The sequence below is a fragment of the Syngnathoides biaculeatus genome, chromosome 8 (genome assembly GCF_019802595.1).
Source record: "Syngnathoides biaculeatus isolate LvHL_M chromosome 8, ASM1980259v1, whole genome shotgun sequence".
NCBI classification, from domain to species: Eukaryota; Metazoa; Chordata; class Actinopteri; order Syngnathiformes; family Syngnathidae; genus Syngnathoides; species Syngnathoides biaculeatus.
The window spans coordinates 18,642,147-18,665,575 of NC_084647.1; the positions used below are offsets into that span (position 1 = coordinate 18,642,147).

The window sequence follows — 23,429 nt, forward strand, 5'->3', positions numbered from 1 at the left end:
GCTCGCAGATACTTACTTCTGTCCTGAGTCTAGCCTCCACTACTCTTTCCCATAACTTCATTGTGTGGCTCATCAACTTTATTCCTCTATAGTTCCCACAGCTCTGAACATCCCCTTTGTTCTTAAAATGGGAACTAGAACACTTTTCCTCCATTCTTCAGGCATCTTTTCGCCCGCTAGTATTCTGTTGAATAAGTTGGTCAAAAACTCCACAGCCATCACTCCAAATTGCTTCCATACCTCTACCGGTATGTCATCAGGACCAACTGCCTTTCCAGTTTTCATCCTTTGTAGTGCCTTTCTGACTTCCCCCTGAGTAATCATTTCCACTTCCTGGTCCTTCACTCTTGCCTCTTCAACTCTTCCTTCTCTCTCATTTTCTTCATTCATCAACTTCTCAAAGTATTCTTTCCATCTATTTAGTACACTACCGGCACCAGTCAACACATTTCCATCTCTATCCTTAATCACCCTGACCTGCTGCACATCCTTCCCATCTCTATCCCTCTGTCTGGCCAACCTGTAGAGATCCTTTTCTCCTTCTTTCGTGTCCAACCTGGTGTACATGTCTTCATATGCCTCTTGTTTAGCCTTTGCCACCTCTACCTTTGCCCTACGTCGCATCTCGATGTACTCCTTTCGCCTCTCCTCAGTCCTCTCAGTATCCCACTTCTTCTTCCGCTAATCTCTTTCCTTGTATGACTCCCTGTATTTTGGGTTTCCACCACCAAGTCTCCTTCTCCCCTTTCCTACCAGATGACACACCAAGTACTCTCCTGCCTGTCTCTCTGATCACCTTGGCTGTCGTCGTCCAGTCTTCCGGGAGCTTCGGTTGTCCATCGAGAGCCTGTCTCACCTCTTTCCGGAAGGCTGCACAACATTCTTCCTTTTTCAGCTTCCACCACATGGTTCTCTGCTCTACCTTTGTCTTCTTAATCTTCCTACCCACCACCAGAATCATCCTACATACTACCATCCTATGCTGTCGAGCTACACTCTCCCCTACCACTACTTTACAGTCAGTAACCTCCTTCAGATTACATCGTCTGCACAAAATATAATCTACCTGCGTGGTTCTACCTCCGCTCTTGTAGGTCACTATATGTTCCTCCCTCTTCTGGAAATAAGTGTTCACTACAGCCATCTCCATCCTTTTTGCAAAGTCCACCACCATCTGCCCTTCAAAGTTCCTTTCCTGGATGCCGTACTTACCCATCACTTCTTCATCGCCCCTGTTTCCTTTACCAATATGTCCATTACAATCTGCACCAATCACAACTCTCTCGCTGTCTGGGATGCTCAGAACTACTTCATCTAGTTCCTTCCAGAATTTCTCTTTCAACTCTTGGTCACATCCTACCTGTGGTGCATAGCCGCTAACACATTATACATAACACCCTCAATTTCAAATTTTAGTCTCATCACTCGATCTGATACTCTTTTCACCTCCAAGACATTCCTAGCCAGCTCTTCCTTTAAAATAACCCCTACTCCATTTCTCTTCCCATCTACTCCGTGGTAGAATAATTTAAACCCTGCTCCCAAACTTCTAGCCTTACTACCTTTCCACCTGCTCTCTTGGATGCACAGAATATCAACCTTTCTCCTAATCATCATGTCAACCAACTCCTGTGCTTTTCCTGTCATAGTCCCAACATTCAAAGTCCCTACACTCAGTTGTAGGCTCTGTGCATTCCTCTTTTTCTTCTGACGCTGGATCCGGTTTCCTCCTCTTCTTTGTCTTCGACCCACAGTAGCTGAATTTCCACACCGACGCCCTGCAGGTTAGCAGTGCCGGGGGCGGGCGTTGTTAACCCGGGCCACGACCGATCCGGTATGGGATTCTTTAGATGAACGCTCATATTTGTTTGGCACAGTTTTTACGCCGGATGCCCTTCCTGACGCAACCCTCTGCATTATCCGGGCTTGGGACCGGCCTACAGATTGCACTGGTTTGTGCCCCCATAGGGCTGCATTATACCGGTAAAAAAAAACAAACAAACACACAAAAAAAAACACCCGCAGCAGCGACATGGTACTAACAGGGCTGGTTAAAAAAGAACATACCTAAATCACTGAGGTGCAGCAGTAACACAGCAACAAAACGCTAACGCTAGCGCGGCGCTAACAGGGCCAGTTAAAAAAAACCATACCAGTAAAAATCACTGAGACACGGCAGCAACACGCTCGCGCAGCGCTAACAGGGCCGGTAAAAGTCACTTCCTCGGCACATATATTCCACCGGTCTCACTCTCACCTTTTCCACTCGTGCCCCCTTGCGGCAGTTTAGAAAAAATTTACAAATTAGCCGCATCCCCACGTAAACCGCAGGGTTGAAAGCATGTGGGAAAAAAACGTGGCATACAGGACGGAAATTACGGTAATCAGCATCTGGCCCGCCCGATGGGGAAGTGCTCACAAAAACATTTAAATCAACTGGTGAAAATTATTTGAGTCGAAAAGGCCTTGTGTGTTCATAGAAAAAAAATGTTTGCACTTTCATTTCAGCACATGAAAAATAGGAGCAAAGGTAACAAAATTCTATCTGTTCAATGTATTTATTTTAAATAGCACAAATTTCAAATTAAATAGAAATGATTACTTTAGCATGTTTTTGTATTTTATGGAACATTTGGTTCATGAAACTTCAATTTCAGATATGGATGCGGACGAGTCCAAAAATCACATTTCCAGGAACGTGGCCTCCACATTGTGTCAAGGTCTAAGTCAACCGCATGATGGCGCTATTGGGCTCTCATACCATTGCCAAACAAATTCTCCACGAGTCTCGTTTTCCTTCAGCAGTATAATTAAATTTAGTTGTGCCAAAATCTCTTACAGCACAAATGTGATGTGTGCCAAGATGGCGGACATGAACACACACATCAAGGTTTTAATGATCTGGCTGCAAGAGCATAACGTCCCAAATGTAAACTTAAATTAATACTGAGAATATATTGTGAGTGATATCCATCATCACGGAAGCAAACCTAAAATTTGAGAAAATATCATGAACGTGATGTCCATCATCAATCCAGAAAGACTGGAAGAGTCAGAGAAAGACATGAAAGCGAACATCCTTGGAAATGGTTGCGGACAAAAAAAATGTTGTTTATGTTGCAGTTCAGTTCTAAAGTTTTAAATAGCAAGTTTTGAAAAAAAAAAAAAAGTACTCAAGCATCTCAATGTGTCCTGAAGATCAAATAAAGTTCACCTATTACAGTTATAGTACTGCATTTTAGGCCTGTCCTGACATGCCCCCGAAAAGCCCAACAGTATCCTGAAATGTTGCGATTGTCCAGTTTAGTCAAAGAGAAATCAGAGTGAGCACTGCTAACTTGTGTTTATCCATCCATCCTTTATCCAAGCCGCTTATCCTCACAAGGGTCACGGGTGTGTTTTTTTTACTGATTGTAAAATCTGGGCCAGCACCGCATACGAAGCGCACATCCCACTGATACATCCATGATGGTGTTATAGCCTAGCAGTCCCAATGTAGGCCACACTAAGGGAGCCCCCCCCCCACCACCACGCCAAACTGATAGCCTGGCGTGCCAATGACGCAGTAGATAGCGCCAAGGCCTACGCGTGCATCACTGCCGGATGCAACGGCGGCCATCTCAGAACTTCACCTGGATGTCATACGAGCACCACACGGCACACAGCTGTGTATCACAATACTACTTTCTACTGTATTGGGCTCTTCAATTGCCTTTTAAAAATTATGTTATTTAATGAAATTGGGTTACTTCACGGATTTCTTTTGTTTAGTTTTGTGCAGAATGCTTAATTTGATGCAGAGTGATGATAAGGAACGTTGGACAGAAACAGATGGATGTTTAGTCACTAAAAGTGGGAGGAATGCAAACATTGTTTAGATTTTACGATTCACTCATTACAATCAATATTTTGTGAAACTGTCTCACAGATTGCGCTTCATTGTGGATAATTTTCCGAAAAATGTTGCAAAGACAACCAATTCAAAATGGGGCACGTGAAAGCAGCTAAAAATGTCATACAAAATCCCAATGAAATGATGGTCACAGTATCATCTGCGAACATTCTGGTCCAAGGGGAATCCAGTCTAACCTCGTCTGTCAGCCTACCCATTACTACCGCAAACAGGAAGGGGCTCAGTGCGGATTCCTGATACAGTCCCACCTCCACCTTAAATTCTTATGACACACCAACGGCACATCTCACCGCTGTTCTGCTGTTCTCCTACATGTCCTGTACTATTCTAACATATTTCTCCGCCACACCAGACCTGCGCATGCAGTACCACAGTTCCTCTCTTGGTACTCTGTCATAGGCTTTCTCTCGGTCTACAAAGGATACAATGTAGCTCCTTCTGACCTTCTCTGTACTTTTCCACGAGCATCCTCAAGGCGAATAATGCATTTGTGGTACTCTTTCTAGGCATGAAACCATACTGTTGCTCGCATATATTTACTTTTGACCCGAGTCGAGCCTCCAGTACTCCTCCCCAAAACTTCATTGTGTGGCCCATCATTTTTATTCCTCTGTAGGTTCCACAGTTCTAAACATTGCTCCTGTCATGAAATGGATGATTTTTTAGTATGTTATTAATGAAAAAATGTCAGCCAATATGGCCCCATGCCTTTTTTCACCACAAAACATGATTTTGACATATACAGCTTTTTGTAACTCCCGCCATGAAAATCCTCTCAAGGGAAGCAGGAAGTGACGTAAAGGACAGCGACGCCCCCTAGTGGACTCGTTTGTTTCCATTAGTTTTACCTACGGGAAGGTAGCTCGTTGTTCCTTCGTGTTAGCCAAAATGCCGGATCTTTGCATTGCTGGACATTGCTTGAACACTCGGGAGAATGGATTTCACCTTCATAAGTTTGGAAGAGACCCGGTTCGTTGTGAAAAACGGATTGCACGTGTGCAGAGGACGAGAGATTCGTGGGTTCCAAATAACAGGTAGGTATGTATACAGCTACTAAAAATAATGGGGCGGACCACGTAATCGGTCTCTCATAACGTAACAAAAGATCTGCGTACGAAATTATGTCAATGTGCGCGTCGGACGGCATCGAGCTGCTGGCGCCCGGACGGCGGCGAATCTGAAGTACCCAGCCGAGAATGCCTCACTCAGCCGAAACAGTAATGCGCCCCGGCTCGACGGTGTTCATCAAGTACTGCGGCGGCTTTGAACATCCACCTGAAAGGAGCACGGCTCGGCTCGGCTCCGTCATAAGCCACACCGGCGGAAGTGGATCGGACGGGGATGCGATTTGGCCATGATCGCATATCATCTGAATGTGGCTCGAAACAATCGTGTAATATTGCCCTGAGGGCTCAAAACAATCGTGTAATATTGCCCCGGTAACTTCACTCGGTTGTGTGGTGTTCTTTTCCAAAAGAGCTTTCGTGTCAGAAGGGGTGCGTTTGTCTCCCATATTAGGGTGCACCGCGTGTTTTTATTGGCAAATGTCCGGGTGACGTCACGCAGCCAATATGGCGACCACTCGGATATCATAGAATGACACTTCTGCAACTTCGCGGATGGATGACGCGCTCTCCGCTCACATTTATTTTTTCGTGTAGACATTGAAGTGAATAATGTTATATGTATTTTTCATGACAGTATCTATTTTAGAATGTTTATAGGGATGACACTTGGGCTTTAAGGACTAGCGAGCTGTTGTTTTTTCCCCTCAGTTTTCCTGCTGTGAAGGCAATAACAACGTTTCCCACACACCACCTGAGGCTTCTGTCTTGAGTGGTGAAACATCTGCTGCAGAAAGGCTAGCTAGCCGCCATTTCCATTCTCTCAATTACACTATATTTTATTTTGTTTGTAACATACTTTGAGAAAAAAGTGATTTGTTGTACGTGTTAAACATACATGTATTACTGTAGGCTGTATAACCTAATTGTTTGTAGTTTGACACTGCATAATAAAGGTTTCAATCTATAATGTTTTAATGGCTCAATTTCCATGTAGCATGGCTACGTTGATTTTATCTTAGATAGTCACATCGATGCAATTTACGAATATAATGATAAAAATAAAATAAACAAATAAATAATAATATTAAAAGATAAATAAAATTAAAAAAAAATAATAGCAATGTTGTTAGAGCATTGTAAGACAAGGTTGATTCTAGGTTAGATTGTGACGTCGTCGCAATTTACAAATACAATGTTAAAACAAGGAATTTTCGAAGTTGGACCTGGACGTTGTTTCAACATAAAATCCACGTCTTGTGCCTGCCGGGTAGGCACAGGAAACGTGTGTCGCGTTCTGTTCATTTGACCCAGTGTATGCTTACTTATCTACAAATAATCTCGTGTCCCGGAGTTCCTCTTTTGGAAATCTCCGGGCCAAATTCTACGGGACATCCCCTTGAAAGCGCTTCCGCGATAAAGAAGATTGATAAGAAAGATTCTTTTACCGTCAGACTGATTCGGGTCGAGGGCAGGAGAGAGGAGGAGGCTGATGAATGGAAACTCCCCAGCTCCTCGCTCTCCGTTCTCCTTGGAGACGCGCTGGAGTCTCCCCCCTCGCGGCTCCCGCCTCCCCCCGGTGTCGGCATTGGTGGTGTGGCTGGGGTGGAGCTGGCCGCACTTTTTACGCACACCGAGATGGAGAAAGTCCACGGCAGGATGCTCGAATCCGTGGGTGACATGATCGACTTCAACGACATGAAGCTCCCGGAAGACGCTTACGCGGCCGCGGGGATGCCGACGAGCCAGGCGGGAGACGGTTCGGTGTTCCGCGGCTGCGGTAACCTGTTGAACGGTCCGCAAGAGCACCGGCAGGAGGGGGGGGAGGAGGAGGAGGAGGCTTCGTACGAGCGCGGACGCGACTTTCTCAAGTGGGAACACTTGGTCAAAGACAACGTGGCGCAGGTGGCGTCCAGCCTGTCGTCCAAATTCATCAAGGACGAGCAAGAGGCGTCCGTCATCATGGAGACGGCGCCGTGTCCGGCCTTCGACGACGCGCTCGAAGTCTGCTCCCAAGGCGGCCGCAAACTGCCCCACTTGGGCTTCGCCCCGACGGCTTCTCCAAACTTCTTGGCGCAGGTGACCCCCGCGGAGCAGATGGACCACAGCCAGTTGAGGCCCGAGTGCCGCGGAGGCTTCGGCGGCAAGGGCGCCGCCTTCCCCCCGGCTGCGTACAAGGGCGAGCTGGCCCGCTGGCAGGCGCCCGCCGCGGGGCCGGGGGCGGACGCGCAGTTCTGGTGCCAGGCGCCCGCGACCGCGGAGGAGCCCTTCGGCTACAACGGGGTGCACAGCCAGGCCTTGGCCCAGCGGAACCAGACACATTTCAACGCCTTTGCCGGGTAAATTTAAACCTCTGCACGCCCCGCCGGGCTTTTTCCGGGTGGGTCTCATTGTAATGATGTCTTCCCTCAGTGGCCGCCATGACTGTGAAGACAAAAGATAAAAGTCATTTAATTAAACCTTTAATTATTGTATTAGGGCAGATCACATTAAATAGTTCAGAAATGAAAATAGGGGTGAATAGAAATATGTGTTTTTACACACGAATCACTGGATAAACCCGTTTAAAAATGTGTCACTGTTACATGTAAACAAAGTGACATGTGACATATTTATTAGTTTCATTGTTTATGAGCATTATACCAAAACAGAGCAGCTGAGTTTATAGGAAGTTCGTGTTGGTTGCCAGAAAGTCAGTCGAGTCAAAAGTCAAATAATTGAGAAATGGTTGTTCTTTTAAAGCATCCAAAAACACACGAAGCTCATTCAATGTTTGCCTGCAGCCACATCACGTAAACCAACTGGAACCAAACGGACCGACCACGGTTACTTTCGGCACTTAATCTAGCCATCCATTTTCTTAGCTGCTTATCCTTACAAGGGTCACGGTGTTGCTGGAGCCTATCCCAGCTGTCATCCGGCAGGAGGCAGGGTACACCTCGAACTGGTTGCCAGTCAATCGCAGGGCACATGAAGACAGACAACAGTCACACGCACAATCACACCTAGGGGCAATTTAGATCATCCAATTAATATTGCATGTTTTTGGGATGTGGGAGGAAACCGGAGTGCCCGGGGAAAACCCACCCAGGCACGGGGAGCACATGCAAACTCCCTGTGGTGCAGCAACAACACGTACTGCTGGGGCTTTATTGGATCAGCATCTCGTCTCTGTGGCGCAGAACCCCAAAGTGGATAACATCTAATTCAACATTGCTCATTCAATCGATGCCGTGACGGTAACGTTGCTCTCACAGCACTTCAATGGCTGCGGCGCCTGGCTCTAACAAACAACGTGACCTTTGCTGGTCAAGATTTCCAAAACAGGCTGCTCAAATCATCTTGCTTGAGTTACCAAACACCGCACGCTTAACGTTAGTATCCACCAACAAACACAACGACACCTATCCAATTGCAAATTTGATTTGTCCTCCAAAATTGTTAATTATGCTTCCATCCTTGTGAGGATAAGCAATTTCGAAAAGGGATTACAATGTTTAAACATGTCATCACCAACCAGAAAAAAAAACCAAAAACTTTAATAGTTCACAAAAGCTATTGCTGGTTATGTTGTCCTCCAAAGTATTTCAAAGGTGTAAGAGCCATGAGTGACGGAATTAAAAAAAAAAAACAAAAAAAAAAACGAGCTGACGATGTCTCTCATCACACATGCGGTACATACGTAAATAAAAAAAACGTGCAAAGTAGTGACAACCAAATCAATTGAGCAACGAACATGAACTTCATTTGTTTTTTGTGTGTTACATAAAACGATGGGGAGGGCTGTATTTGGATCTTGGGCCTTGATTTTGACACACGTGCCAAAGGGCTACTTCTTCAACTCCCAATAGAGTTGTTCGTACCAGGATGCCAGCGTACTCACACTTATTTTCCCCTTGGGTCAAATTCTTTCATCTCTCAAATTCATAGCTATGCAGATGACACAATATTATATTTAGCAGATGACTACAGTTCAATTGAGGTGTTGTGCCACTGTCTAAAGCAGATAAATAACTGGATGAGCCCAAATTTTCTCCAACTCAACCACAACAAAATTTGAGAATTGTTTTTGGCAATAAAGAGAGGGGAATTGCTGTTAGTAAACACTTGGTCTCGCTATCTTTAAAAAGCAAAAGACCAAGTCCGAAACCTTGGTGTTCTGAATGATTCTGACCCGATTTTCAACAGTCATATCAAATCAGTCACAAAATCTGCCTTTTGCCATCCGAAAAACATCTCGAGTGAAGGCTAGTATGTGTCAAGCAGACCAGGAAAAACTCATCCATGCTTTTATCTCAAGTAGGCTTGATTGTTGTAATGGTCTTCTGACTGGACTGGACTCCCCAAAAAGAGGATTAAACAGATACAGCACATTTAGAATGCTGCTGCTCGTGAATAAACCAGAATAAAGAAGTCAGAGCATATAACTCCAATTGTAAAGTCCGTACACTGGTCCTTACACAGTCAGCTTTAGAATAGATTTTTAAAGTTCTCCTAATGGTCTATAAATTACTAAATTGTTTTGGTCCTGAACACATGAAATAATGTATGTTTTATTTTTGCATTCAAACACTTTGTGTGACGTACATTGAGTTACCTTGTCTATGAAATTTTCTTTCCAAGTTCACATACAAAGGCCAAGGTGACACACATCAAATACTGCATGTCCCCCACAAATGGCCTTTAAAAAAATATATTAGTATATACAACGACAGTACAACTACAGTACTAACAATGAGGTTTAGTTTCACTGTGATTACAGTAAGACTTGATTAAAAAATATCTATTCACATGAGCCTGATAAAGAATTATCAGTTTATAAGCCTTCCTATACCTTCTCGTTCTGGTGCAATGTTGAATTATTATTTTTATTATTATTTTTGTTCCTCTCCCTTGCAGTCTACCTCCTCAGAGGTCTTGTGTGATCTGCAGCGACGAGGCCTCCGGGTGCCACTACGGCGTTCTAACCTGTGGCAGCTGCAAGGTGTTTTTTAAAAGAGCAGTGGAAGGTGAGGACATTGAACGCATCATCCATTTTCAATAGTCTGAATGTTCTGAACTCCCGTCGCCATCATTTTCAATAGGATGGGACCTCTGAATGTTCTGAACTCCTCTTGCCATCATTTTGAATAGGATGTCGACTGTTTTTGCGTCTCAGACAAGGTCCACAAACCTTAGAGGAGTAAGAAAAGAAGACTGAAGAGACATTTTCTCTGATGATTAGACCAACATTCATGTCCATTTAGGACCCCCCCCCCAACAAGAAGAGCGAGACCTTCTTTGCTTTTGCGGGGAGGTGTTTAGCAGCGCTTATCGCTGGTTTTTTGGACTTGTTTTGCTTGTTATCACGCGGCGGCGGCAGCGCGCGCGCCATCGTGTCTCACCATGGCCGTGTCACTCTGTCCTTACAGCCTTGCCGCTATCTCATTTTCTCCTTCAGAGTTCTCCGCCAAACACTCAGGAGCCTTTCAATGCCTTTTTCCTCCTGCTCCTCATTACTCCCATCTTGTATTTGAAAATAAAATAAGACCAGTGAAACTTTTTTTTTTTGTTTTTGGGGGGTACCCCAAAGGCCATCACAGCTACCTGTGCGCCGGGCGGAATGATTGCATCGTGGACAAGATCCGAAGGAAAAACTGCCCGGCGTGCCGCCTGCGGAAGTGCTATCAAGCAGGAATGATGCTTGGAGGTAACGTGCATAACTAATGAACTCTAGATTGTAAAAAAACAAAATAAAACAGACACCCAGATTTACGACGGACCCTGACATAACGTTTTCCAATTTTTGTTGTTGCTGTGAGCAAAACTTAAGTGATCTTCAAAACAAGCAGCAATTTGGCAAATAGTGAACAATTCTTCAAATGGAGGCCAGCTGCTGGCTCAAAGTTATTTAGTGAGACTAATAGTTGAAGTTTACTGTAAAACTAAACATAAAACAAAGAATTACACGTTGTGTCTTTAGCCAAATAACATAATTTCTTCATCTCAAATTCTGCTAGTTTCATGGTAACAAGCAATAGAAACCGCTTTGGAGGGGCTAACAAATTGCATAAATGTTGCGGTGTTCTAACCCTTTTTGAACAAAAAACCTGCAGCAACACTTGTTGACAGACAAGCCATCAAAATTCACGGGCATATATTCTTTAATAACGAATATTTCTGCAGCAAAATTGTGATGGCTTTCTGCTTTTTGGAGATTACTTTTTTTTTTTTTTTTTTTTAAACGGATTCAATGTCTTACGTCACTCTCTAAGCAACCTTTTTGCGCCACCCTCCCAGGCAGGAAACTGAAGCGTTTCGGGGCCCTCAAGGCGCTGGGCTTTTCGCCCTCCGCCATGTTTCCGTCGCACTTGTCGGCCGACAGCCGGGCCCTCAGCCCTGTGGCGTCCGTGCCGGGAATCCAGGACCTGCCGTTCTCTCAGCAGATCACCAGCATCCTGGAGAACATCGAACCCGAGGTGGTGCTGTCGGGCCACGACGGCGCCCAGGCCGACGCCCCCCACGTGCTGCTCAGCAGCCTCAACAAGCTGTGCGAGAAGCAGCTGCTGCGCATAGTCAAGTGGTCCAAGTCTTTGCCAGGTAAAACCAGGCCGGCTCAGCTTGGCGAGACCCGAAAGGACGAATGTGCTCAAGGTCTCGGTCTGAAATCAAAAACCAAAAGGCTCTGTGGACTTTTGATAAAATTAAATAAATAAAGAAATGGCCGGTTGGAACTTGCTGTTAACCCATCCATGGGCAGGGTGGCAATTTTTTTAATTAAAATTTTTTAAAACACTTAAATATTTTGATATACTGAAGGATATAATGTGTTAAAATCATGATGTCCTAAAAATGGGACGCTGCCCACGAATGGGTTAATTTCATTCATGGCTTTTACAATTCACCCTATTTCATGTTTTTTTTTTCAAAAATGACAAAACATGATACATCAGTGAAAATAAAACTGACAAAGGGCTTTTGATGGCAAAATAATGATGTATTTACAATGAACGAACATATTCGTCAATGGCAGTTAACGGTTGTATTCCAGTCAAAGAATATAAACATCACGGAATTAAGTGCTGCAAGTAAATTTGCCAAAATGACACGGGGTCAAAATTTGATGATTCTTAATTGATAATGTTCTTGTAATGAACTGCATGTGTCGAGTACGGTCAATAAAATCTATAGAAATTCCACCATGAAGCACTTTAAAATGTAATTTCCTTTGCTAAGGCTTTCGTAATCTCCACATCACCGACCAGATGACGCTCATCCAGTACTCGTGGATGAACCTGATGGTGTTTTCGCTCGGCTGGCGCTCCTTTCAGAACGTCACCAGGGAATATTTGTACTTTGCGCCCGACCTCGTTCTAAGCCTGTAAGTATACGTCAATGAGGAAATAGATATACATGCATACGCACACATGTACAGAGTTTCTCGCCAAAAACATACTCTTTGACTGGGTAATAATGACATATTTAATTTTGATTTAGCTGTTTATTCATAAAATACAAATCGAATGAAATTTAAGATAATTCAATGGCGTAAAACATTAGTCCTCCTTAGTCTAGTTCAGAGGTTCTTAAACTAAGGTCCGTGTACCCGATTTGTAATAAATCATATTTTTGTATTATTTAAAGAGGTGCGTAGCTATTACTTGGAGGGACCAGCGCACCAATAAAACTATATATATATATATATATATATATATATATATATATATATTTTTTTTAACACATTTACTATCTACTACTATCTATACTGTCTATCTATCCACTATCTATATCTATCTATCTGTACTATCAAGAGTCATTAGAAGAATAGTTCTATTTTTGAAATTTCGCTTGTCAAAATGTGGCTTTTCAAACTTTGTATAACAAAAACGTTTTCTCTTGAAATTGGGCAACTTTGACAAAGAATTCTCTTTCTTCAAAAATTAATTGCATATTTGTTATTATTTCGACTTCCTGAAAGAAAAGCAAAAAGTTGAAGTAATGGCCAGTCAAAGACTGGGTACATTTTTTGTGGGCAACCAGTATTACTGTCTCCTCCCCCCCAGAGAACAAATGAAGAGATCCCCCATCTACGACCTGTGCTTGGCCATCCAGTTCATCCCGCAGGAGTTCGCCAACCTCCAAGTGACCCGGGAGGAGTACCTCTGCATGAAGGCCATCATCTTGCTCAACATGGGTAAAAACGGCAAAATATGGGCTGAAAAAAACAAAACAAGAATAAAGTAGTTCAATGAAGAGGAGATTATTTCATCGAGAAAATTGAATCGATGATCACTAATAGAACAGGAAATGTGACTTAGCAGGATTTCTTAAAAGAAGTAAACATAGCTAGCCCAAACTCCTCCCCCATCATTGGCGCAAACCCTAAAGTCAGACTTTCAAAATAAATGGACACCAATTTGTAAAATAACACGGTTGCACGCCACAGTTCCTTCGCAGCCACTGCTAGCTTGTTGCTAGTGTAAAACATGCCAGCTAGCTAGGTTGTGCGACCGAACATTTACTGAACTACACGCGAGTGCCTGACACCCGGATGCCCTGCGCTATCGACTCTCAATCAGCCGAGATGCGGGCCACTGGTTAGTGTGCCCTTGCCCGTTTGCGGCCCCGCATATTTGTGGATTTTGGGCTCTACATTTATTATTTTTTTTTTATCATGTGTACACTGAGTTCTAACATTTGCAAATGTCGTGGTGTGACTTGTCCAACAAAGTTCACTTAAACACTGCTTACGCTGTTAGCATGCATGCTAGCACACGTTTTAGCATGTAGGTACGCCACAATATTATATTGCTCACGAAGCACTGAGGAACAATTGCATTTCGCGTCTGTACACAGAAGAAGAAGCTTACACCGTGTAGGCAGATCATAACTGACGATGTTGTGCACATTCACGGTGTCACATGGAAACTGAAATGATCACACCGCAGCGAACAGAGTCGCATCACAAGCAAATAATCAAACAAAAGAATTGAATCAAGAAATAATGGACACAAAACATGCACTTCAAACCCTGTTTGCATGCTTTGTGGCACTATGGAGGTCATTAGTGCCACAAAGCATGCTGAGAGCATGGTTTAACTGCGCGCCGCCATGCTGACTGTTTGTATGCCCCTCTGTCAAAATTCATCGTTACGTGAAACTGACTTGCGGCGCTGGAGATATATCAATGACAAAATCGATTGATCAACTTTGACTTGCATCACATAGTTGATTACAGAAAGTCTCGAGTCATTCAACCCCAGCGTAGGCTGCTCCGGTTACACTGGCTCACATTTGTTGAAGCCAATGATTATAAGTCGGTAGGACCGCACAGTTTCTGTCCGCGAGCACAAGATGGATGAGCCGAGAGCCATGATAAGAACAACAAGATAAAATCTGGCAGTTCTGCGCTCCGCTTTTCACGGAAAGCCGGACCGGTAACAACACTGGATATTCAGCCGTCCAGGTCCAGTACCACTTCATCTGCCAGGGAGACCACTTGGTCGCCGTGTGCGTTCTGGCTGTTTTCATCCAGGTTCCGGCTGATGGGCGTTAACTCGACTGCATGATCTCATAGATAAAACTCCAGACTGCAAACTCAGACGCCAGGTTGGTTGCAGCTGGAGAACTGTGCTTCTGAAATACCTAGCTGATACTTTCCCACGAAAAGTAATTGAAGGATTTTTTTTTTTTTGTACATTACAGAAAATCGTAAGTCAGCGGTTTGTTTCTCCGAGGGTTAGGGTTAGCTGAATTTGTAAATGCAGAGCCACGAGTAAACTGGCGTTCACTTTATTTCAGATATTTACCGTCATTTCCGGCCTATAAGCCACCACTTTTCTCACACGCTTTCAACCCTGCCGTTTCTGCGGTGATGCGACTAATTTGTGTTTTTTCCAACGGCCGCAAGGGGGCGCTCGAGCAGATAAGGTTAGAGTGAGACCGAATATATGTGCAGAGGAAGTGACTCTTACCGGTGCGGCCCTGTTAGCGCTGCGGTAGCGTGTTACTGCTGTTTTTTTTTGTTTAAACGGCCCTGTTAGCGCGGCGGTGCTAGCGTTATCCCAGCAACGTTAGCGTTAAATTCTCTGTGTGTACCGTCTTTCTTTGAAAATAGCTCATGTTTCAATGTGGGCACTAGCGGCTTTTACGCGGCTGCGGCCCATGTATGTACCAAATGGTAAACCAGGTGCACTCTGTAGGCCGGGAATTACGGTAGTTGCATTTATGCGTAACCAAGAGCGCGTTATAGGTCTAATCTTAATTTACAATAGCTGAAGCTAAGTATAATCAAACACGATCAGTTCCAAGACATGGAGAAATTACAATGAAGCATACAACTTGTCTTTTTTAGTACAACGAGGTTTTTGTTTGCAGAGGTAATTCAAGATCTTAGCTTTGTCTCTTAATTATGTAGTTTAGGCCAAGTACACAAGGAATTTTTCTTGAAAGATTTTATACCTGCGACAAGCCCCTCCCTCCCCCCCAAAAAGTTGAATAGTTGTATTGTGTGTGCCGATCATCTCGAGACAAAGATTCTCTTCTACCAGGGATCTTGAAATCTTCTCATGAGATCTCACAAAAGCAAACCCCGGCTCAGATAATTTCAGGTATGGGGCCATCTTTGGCCAGCGTTGTGGAAGGTAACGAAGGCCGAAATGTAGATGGATAAAAAGAGGGAACCCACCTTTATACGGAAAACAATCTCCAGTACAAGTTCATTTTATGATCTTTTACTTTTGTTGAGTCAGGCCACTCGTTGCTTGGCTGCATTCTGTTGCACGTCTGTCGCAGTTCACGGTTTGGCAACGCCAGCATTCCCCGGCCACGTGAAGAGTTTTTGGTCTAGGATGGAACCTACTTTTGGACCCTGTAATTGGGATCAAGGATCTTTTTACAAGGGAAGAGGGGTCAATTTGGGACACACACACAAAAAAGAAACAGCCCCATTGTCTTCACGTTCAAAGATTAAAGATGAATGATGAAGACAATTACGCTTAAATAAGTGAACACGACGAATGTTTGCCTTTGCGGCTTCTTCAACATTTTTGGAGATTCAGGGATTGTTCTTTCTTTGCGTTCCAAATCTCCCATTATCCGAGAGTCTTGAAGATGACCTTCTAGAACCGTTGATCTTGATTCTGGGATATCATCTTTATTTTATTTAAAGAGACTGACATTGTTTGCTTTGAGAGGGAAAAGAAGCTTGACCCTAGTAAAATACTCAAAACTACTTTTTTTTTTTTTTTTTTTACATTTGGTACAGAGTAGCAGAAAGAAAGGAGTGTCGGACCTTGACAGGATGGACGTCGCGGCTTTTATCAAAGCTCGTTTCCCTCGACCGAGCGCTCGCTCACTCCGCGAAAAAGGTTACGGTCGGCGTTTCGGGCCGAGAACTCGAATCTTCTTGCTTTTGAAGATCTGATAAGAGATGGCCAAGGCAGCTGAGCTTACTCGATAAGTCGCAATTGAAGTTTTTTTTTTTTTTTTTAAACCAGGCAATTTGACTTTGAACCATTTGGCATCATTCTTGTAATTCCAAGTTATAATCATAATCTTTGTAAAGCCTGTCTGGCGCAAGATGGCTGAGGGAGCAGAGCTCATATTTTATTTTTATTATTTTAACCCTTATAATATTGTAAAAGTGATCAAGAAAGTCATTGCTTCTAAAGATGGCAAAGTTTGTCGTTGAAGCCATTGTTAAATCAGCAGGGCTTTGCTAACCTTATTTTCTTTCTTATACTAGTTATAAAAAAGTCTACACACCCCTGTTGGGGTGCCACTTTTTTGTTGTATAAATAAACGAGACCGCGATAAATCATTTCGAAACCTTTGTGACCTAACTTGGACAGCTCAATTGAAAAAAACAAAACAAAAAAAAAATCTTTTCCCCAGTGAATGTTAAAATTATGTGGTTGCACAAATGTGCACACCCTGTAGTATCTTGGGTTATGTCTGTGTTCAGAATTACCCAATCACATTTGAACTGACATTAAATGGGAGTCAGCATAGACCTGCTGCCTTTAAAGTGTGTCTGATTAGCTCAGAGTAAAGTTCAGATGTTTTGGTAGGCGTTTCAAGACATTTTTGTAGTCATATCTTAAGCGTTGGGCCGCAGAGAACTTCTGGTATTGACATGACCAGGGAACCCAGTTGAGACAATTAAATGAAGAAAATGGGGCACTTCAGAGACATTAACAAGAACCGAACTCGACTCCAAAATTGATTAACGGTCAGGGAGGCTGCCAAAAAAGGTGGAAGGCGAAATTGAAGGAGCTGTAAAGAATTTTGGCAAGTACAGTACAAGCTGTTTAGGTTTGGGCTATGGGGGAAGGTGGCAAGACAGAAGCCTCATCTTCCAAAGACAAACATCCAGGGCGGGCTCCATTTTGCAATAAAACACACACCAACAAGCAGACAAACAAAAAACCCACATTAAAATGTCCCAAATGAGTGAACAATTCAACTCCTCACCAAAACGCCACCGATGACGGGTCCGCAGTCCATTTTCTGTCACGTATCGAAGCGTTTTCAGTGTTTTCAAGGCGCTTGTGGTGTGCTTACTCTCAGTGCCTCTGGAGGGTCTGAAAAGCCAGGGGGCCTTCGAGGAGATGCGGCAGAATTACATCCGCGAGCTGACCAAGGCCGTCCACGTGAAGGAGAAGAGCATGGCGGCCAGCTCGCATCGCTTCTACCACCTCACCAAACTCTTGGACGCCATGCACGAAGTACGGCACCGCACACGTCGACTCAAAACTGTCAATCATTCTTTACATCTACTATTGTGGCAAAGTAAAAATCCCCCCACCCAAAAAAAACAACACCGATTAGTTTACTTTTAGGTTCAATAATGAGTGAGTGCACTATAACTAATCAATTACGAGGATAGTCAATCACCACTTTTGATCATCGAATTTTCATGTACGGACCTTTTTTCTTCAACTCCACAAAATTTCATTCTCTTCGTAAATTTATTATAAAATAATTGCTAATTGTAGTAAAGAAGACTATTTTTGTTCATTTTACATTTTTTTTTTCATATTTTCTGATGTTACTCAAAGCAGTAACTGCAATTCATGTATGTATTTTCTGTAGTCAATTTTGAAATTATTCTTTCAAGAAAAGGATGGAAATGTAAATTTTGAAATCAGATGTCAATCGAAAAAAATTAAACCAATTCATTGATTGTTAAATTTGTTGGTTGCAGCCTTATATAAAAAAAAAAAAAACGCCAATACCCCTCCCCACCTAAAAAAAACAGCGATTAGTTTACTTTTAGGTTCAATAATGAGTGAGTGATCATGGAGTTTTCTTTTTTCTTCAACTCCACAAAATTTCATTCTCTTGGTAAATTTATTATAAAAATTGTTGTCGTAAAGCAGACTGATTATTTTTGTTCATTTTTTGGAAAAAAAAAGTGTTTTTTTCCCATATTTTCTGATGTTACTCAAAGCAGTAATTTTAAATCATGTATTTTCTGTAGTCAATTTTGAAATCATTCTTTCAATAACAGGATGCAAACTTAATAGAATGGAAATGTAATTTTGAAATCAGCTCTCAATTGAAAAAAATGAAACCAATTCATTGATTATTAAATTTGTTGGTTGCAGCCTTATAAAAAAAACAAAACAAATAAAGCAAAAAAAAAGACCTCAACTCAAAAGTGTAGAATTGAAAAATTTGCCACCCAATTTAATTTTAACTGGTTTGTTGTCATGACCTGTAAGTCTGTTTGTGTCATTTCATGTAAACTTGACCAAATCCAGTCCACTGGCCTGTTTTTCCATTTTGAGTTTTAGGGCTAATTTTATATATATATGGTTTTCTTTGAGGTTAGAATTAAAAAAAAAAAAAATTGTTTCCATATCCATTCCACTTCCACCCAAACGACTTTTTGCCCTCCCGACAGATCGTGAAGAAGGTCAACCTGTTCTGCCTGAGCACGTTCATCCAGGCCAACGCCATGAAGGTGGAGTTTCCCGAGATGATGACTGAGGTGATCGCCTCGCAGCTGCCCAAAGTCCTGGCCGGCATGGTGAGGCCGCTGCTTTTCCACCCAAAGTGAAAAGTCAAACTGCCTTTGCCGGATTCTATTTTTCTATCTTCTACAAGACAAAACTGCCTTTTTAATCTTTACTGTTTGGAATCAGTTGGGAACAATCAGTCAATCAATCAATGTACACCCACTAACAGATCATCATTTTCATGACGGAGGCACCTTTTGGGACTATTTGGGGATTTTTCTTTTTTCTTTTTAAGAAACCAGAAAATGCAGGAGGTTTGGTAAGCAAAACAATCCTGAGTATGCTCGAATGTAGACCGTGCGGAACACCGGTGTCAAACTGCGGCCAGCCGCGTCGTCTAATGTGGCCAGAGAAAGCAATTCAAGGGTGTCTACTACTTCATGTTTCTTGCAAAATTGATTTGTTCTTCTATTATGGCAGCATAACTGCTCTTTGTCATTTTGAGGTTACTGTCACGATATCCGTAAAAATAGTAATGGGCTTTTTTTCTTTGGGTGTGCGGACACCCCAGTCAAGGCCATGCTCATGGGCAAAGGTTGAACAGAAAGGAATCTTTGGATGTTGAAATGTGTTTTTCCCAAATAAGACTTGAATTAGACTATTAGGGAAACGCTATTGAGTTCCGTTGCCTCAATTCAACCTCGATGGCTGACAAACCGACACAGACATTTAGAACAATTTTGTTATTCATGTTAAAATAATGAGTCAAAAATGACTGAGCAATTATCCTTCTTGGCTAAAAATAAATACTGTAATAACATGAAAGAGGTGGAGAGAGAAAAGCTTGACGCTGTCGTTAAAGCAAGAGGACAGGACGGGAATTATTGTTATTTTTTTTCAACTAATTCATCATTTTCCCAGGGGCCTCGTACATTTTTGGAGTCCAGAAGGCAATTAAACCCCTGACCCCCCACCCCCTAAAAAAAACACAACCCCTGGACCCAACAACAGTTTCACCCCTAAAATTTTCCCACACAGAAAAATTGATGGATGTATCTATCACAAGACGATTTAAATAAAAAAAAAAAAGTTGCAAGAAACAATGTACACAAAAGGAAGTCGGCCATTATAGGACAATTCCTACAATTTCCAAGCATTTCTTGCCATCCTGGGATGTAAAAAGTATATGTAACGTGCAGTGACACAAACGTTTGATAAGCACTTGCTGGTTGGTCAAGAAGAGGCAGAATGAGATTTTTTTATTGTCATGATCATTATTGTATAATTGTCAGTGTTTTGTCTCACGGAGGCCGAGTCAATAACGCACCAAATTTGGAATATTTTGTTTTCTTACTGGGGTTGATTCAATCAAATGTGAGAAAAGGGCTACACAAACAAACGGTGAATGTAAACTTGGAAAAAAAAAATATTTGCAGTGCCAATGTACAAAGAATAAATGATTTGGATCATTTAAAAGGTCAAATGTCATCACTTTTAGTCCCAGAAGAGAAATCTTAAAGCTGATGAAAAAGCAGTTTACTCATACTTTTAACTATAAATACAGTTTGTGATCAAATTCAAGTTTTAAAGCCTACAATTTGTCTTATTAGATTGATTGATCGTAAAAGATTTTCAGTAAAATTTTGTACAAAAATGTCACCCCAAGAAAAAGATTGAAATCACAACTTGTGTGAGCGAGAGGACATTTTTGTACAGTTTCCTACTTAGGTATAACCCACAAGCCAAGACCGCCCCCCAAAAAAACCCCAAATTTCCCATCCTTCATTAATCATTGTGTTTATTTATAAAGGCGTAGATGCACTGCGGCGACAGTAGTTGCGTGCAGAGGACCCCCCCCCCCCCGAAATGTTACACAATGCAGGACATGTTCAGAATTTCCGCGACGCGCCCTCGCAACTCCCCACTTTTAGGGAGTTTTCTCATTATTATTCCCACGCCAGTCAAAGCCAAGGCCACCTGACGCTCCCCAAATGCACTTTCAGCTTCTCCTTCCCACACGTACACACTCACGCTTCATTTCGTCCTCACTTAAACACCTCAAACAATAATATTCATAGTAATCATACCAGCATCGAGTATGCCGGCGTAAATCATGAAAGTGGAGCATCTAGAATAAAATCGGGTTACAGCAGGAGTTCTTAAACTCTGGTCTCGGGGATCAGAGGAAAACCCCGACAAGTTTAAGAAGCCCTTGCTTTACAGAAGAAGCTGTATTTGATTATTTCTTTGAATGATATACCGAAGGACAGCAGGAAGTGCACGGCCAGTGTGATGATCGCGTTTAAGGTGCTTTAGGTGGTACAAAAAAATCAAAATAAAAAATGTGTGAATTTTGAGGGTTGCCGACAACCCCCCCCCCCCCGAAAAGCTCAGTAGTGCCGCTTGGAAAACTGAGACCCAAACACACGTTTCGGTGATGGCTACCACCGCCACACGTAACAAGACACACGGAAACGGAACAGGAAGTCGGCCATTTTGGTGGCCAATTCCTGGAGCTGCTGCTACCACAGACCAGTGATCCCCAACAACCTGGCAGTCGGGAAATTGGTCCGCAAATCGTGAATTATTTACAACTAATGTATTTTTTATTCAAACGAAACAATTACCGTAATTTCCGGCCTACAAGCCGCAACTTTTTTCACACGCGTTCAAACCTGCGGTTTATGTGGTGATGCGGCTAATTTGTGCCTTTTTTTCTAGCGGCCGCATGGGTCCACTCGAGCGGAAAAGCTAAGAGTGAGACCGGTGGGAATATATGTACCAAGGAAGTGACTTTTACCGGTCCGGCCCTGTTAGCGCTGCGCTAGCGTGTTACTGTTGTGTCTAAGTGATTTTTACCGGGATGTTTTTTTTTTTAAACCGGCCCTGTTAGCGCGGCGCTTGTGTTACCACGGCAGTGTTAGCGTTAAACTCTCTGTGTACCGTCTTTATTTGTAAATATCTCTTGTTTCAATGTGGCCACTTGGAGCTTTTACACAGGTGCGGCGTATATATGTACCAAATGGTATTTCCTTTACAAATGTACTGGGTGAGGCTTATAACCAGGTGCGCTCTGTAGGCCGGGAATTACGGTAAATGCTATTCCACAAGATGGGAGGAACTACAATTCACCTGTTGGCCATTTAGACAACAGAATAATAGCGTTGAATTCTACGACACACCTAGATTTGCTACAGACTGATTTTTGTCTATGTAAAAAATTTTTTTTTTTTTAAAAAAACAGCATAAAAGTCTGTGCCAGTGATGGCCGCTCATGGGCTCCCTCTTGTGGAACTCAAAAGAATCACTGCCTAAGCACAGTTTGGTTGGATTTAACTTGAAACTACATTTGCTACATTTAATCAAGAGTACATTTTACATAACTTGCAATATGTTTTGAGTATAGTTTAAAATTGTTCCTAAAGGCTACTTAATCACAGTCTTAATGTCCTGTTTTGTAATTGTACCTTCTAGAATAAAATTAAAAAAAAAAAAAAAAAGGAAAATTCATCCACTGAAGAAGTTTTCAGTGAGCAACATGAAATTCGTCAATCAGCCCCAGCATGATCAGACTCAAATTCACAAGAAGGCCATTTGCAATATGTCATCAACAAGGATCCTTCAAATTTGAACTTGTAGAAATTTTGTCTGATCGCTCGCTAAATTGGAAAGAATCCAAGTTTTTGCCAGTGCGGGTGGGGGGAGCACGGCAGCGTGTGAGCCCCCCACACCCACCACCCGGTCTCTGTTTCTACAGGGAAAAAAAAATACATTAATCAAAGATTGTTGAAGATATTTCAAGGCAATAAAACTTGTCAAGTGATTTTCGTGTGTCATTTGTGGTCATAAAAACGTGTTAAAAAAAGACAAATCACGTCTGTCTTATTGAAACCACATTTGAGGAAGACTTTTTCCTAATAAAAAAACAAAAAAAAAAAGGAGGTATGTTTGTCATGTTCTAGCCCCGACCCAGACAGCTGGAAACCACACAGCTACAATCGACAGTTAAGGGCTTTTCCATGGATGCCATGGAGGCACAAAAAAAAAACCTAAAAGTTAAAGATAGATGACATAGTTTTCGGGGATTAAACCCGTTTTTCCCTGGTAGGTCGCTTGCAGCCATCCTGGTTCGACCGAGGGGTACACTGCCGGGAAGAGAGAGAAGAACACAAGAGAAAAACAAAAAAGTGAAAATGTGGGTCCGCGCCATTCTTTTAGCCACACACAATTATGCACAGAGGTAGAAAGCCCAAGAGCAAGGCAGCTTTATTTGTCCTAACCCTTACAGATGCAAAGAAAAGCTAAAACCGTACAACATGGAGAACATGAACATTTCTAGCCACGTTTCAATGTTTGTGCAGATCTGAAGTGTTCAGGAAGCTTCTATTCTGCTTCTGGAAACCTTCAACAGTCTCCCGGGGAACGCAAAGTTCTTGAATTAATTTTGCCCCATTAACATTTTTTTTTTTTTTTTTAGACCAACTAAGATTTTAAAAGCTATTATATGAC

General features: G+C 42.6%; 2 protein-coding genes across 2 annotated transcripts in view; one reads left to right on the forward strand and one right to left on the reverse strand.

Moving 5' to 3' along the window:
- Positions 1-6,468: 6,468 nt before the first annotated feature.
- pgr (progesterone receptor) lies at positions 6,469-21,982 on the forward strand. Its single transcript, XM_061826639.1, has 8 exons — positions 6,469-7,316; positions 9,877-9,986; positions 10,550-10,666; positions 11,257-11,556; positions 12,193-12,337; positions 13,020-13,150; positions 17,527-17,684; positions 18,866-21,982. The coding sequence occupies exons 1-8, from the start codon at positions 6,616-6,618 to the stop codon at positions 19,019-19,021; spliced, it is 1,818 nt and encodes a 605-aa protein (XP_061682623.1). The 5' UTR covers positions 6,469-6,615; the 3' UTR covers positions 19,022-21,982.
- LOC133504419 (rho GTPase-activating protein 42) overlaps positions 20,162-23,429 on the reverse strand; it is an 81,530-nt gene continuing 78,262 nt past the window's right edge. Inside the window, exon 25 of the mRNA XM_061826629.1 lies at positions 20,162-23,065. Coding sequence (XP_061682613.1) covers positions 22,977-23,065 — 89 coding nt within the window. The 3' untranslated portion in view covers positions 20,162-22,976. The remainder of the gene's footprint in view (positions 23,066-23,429) is intronic.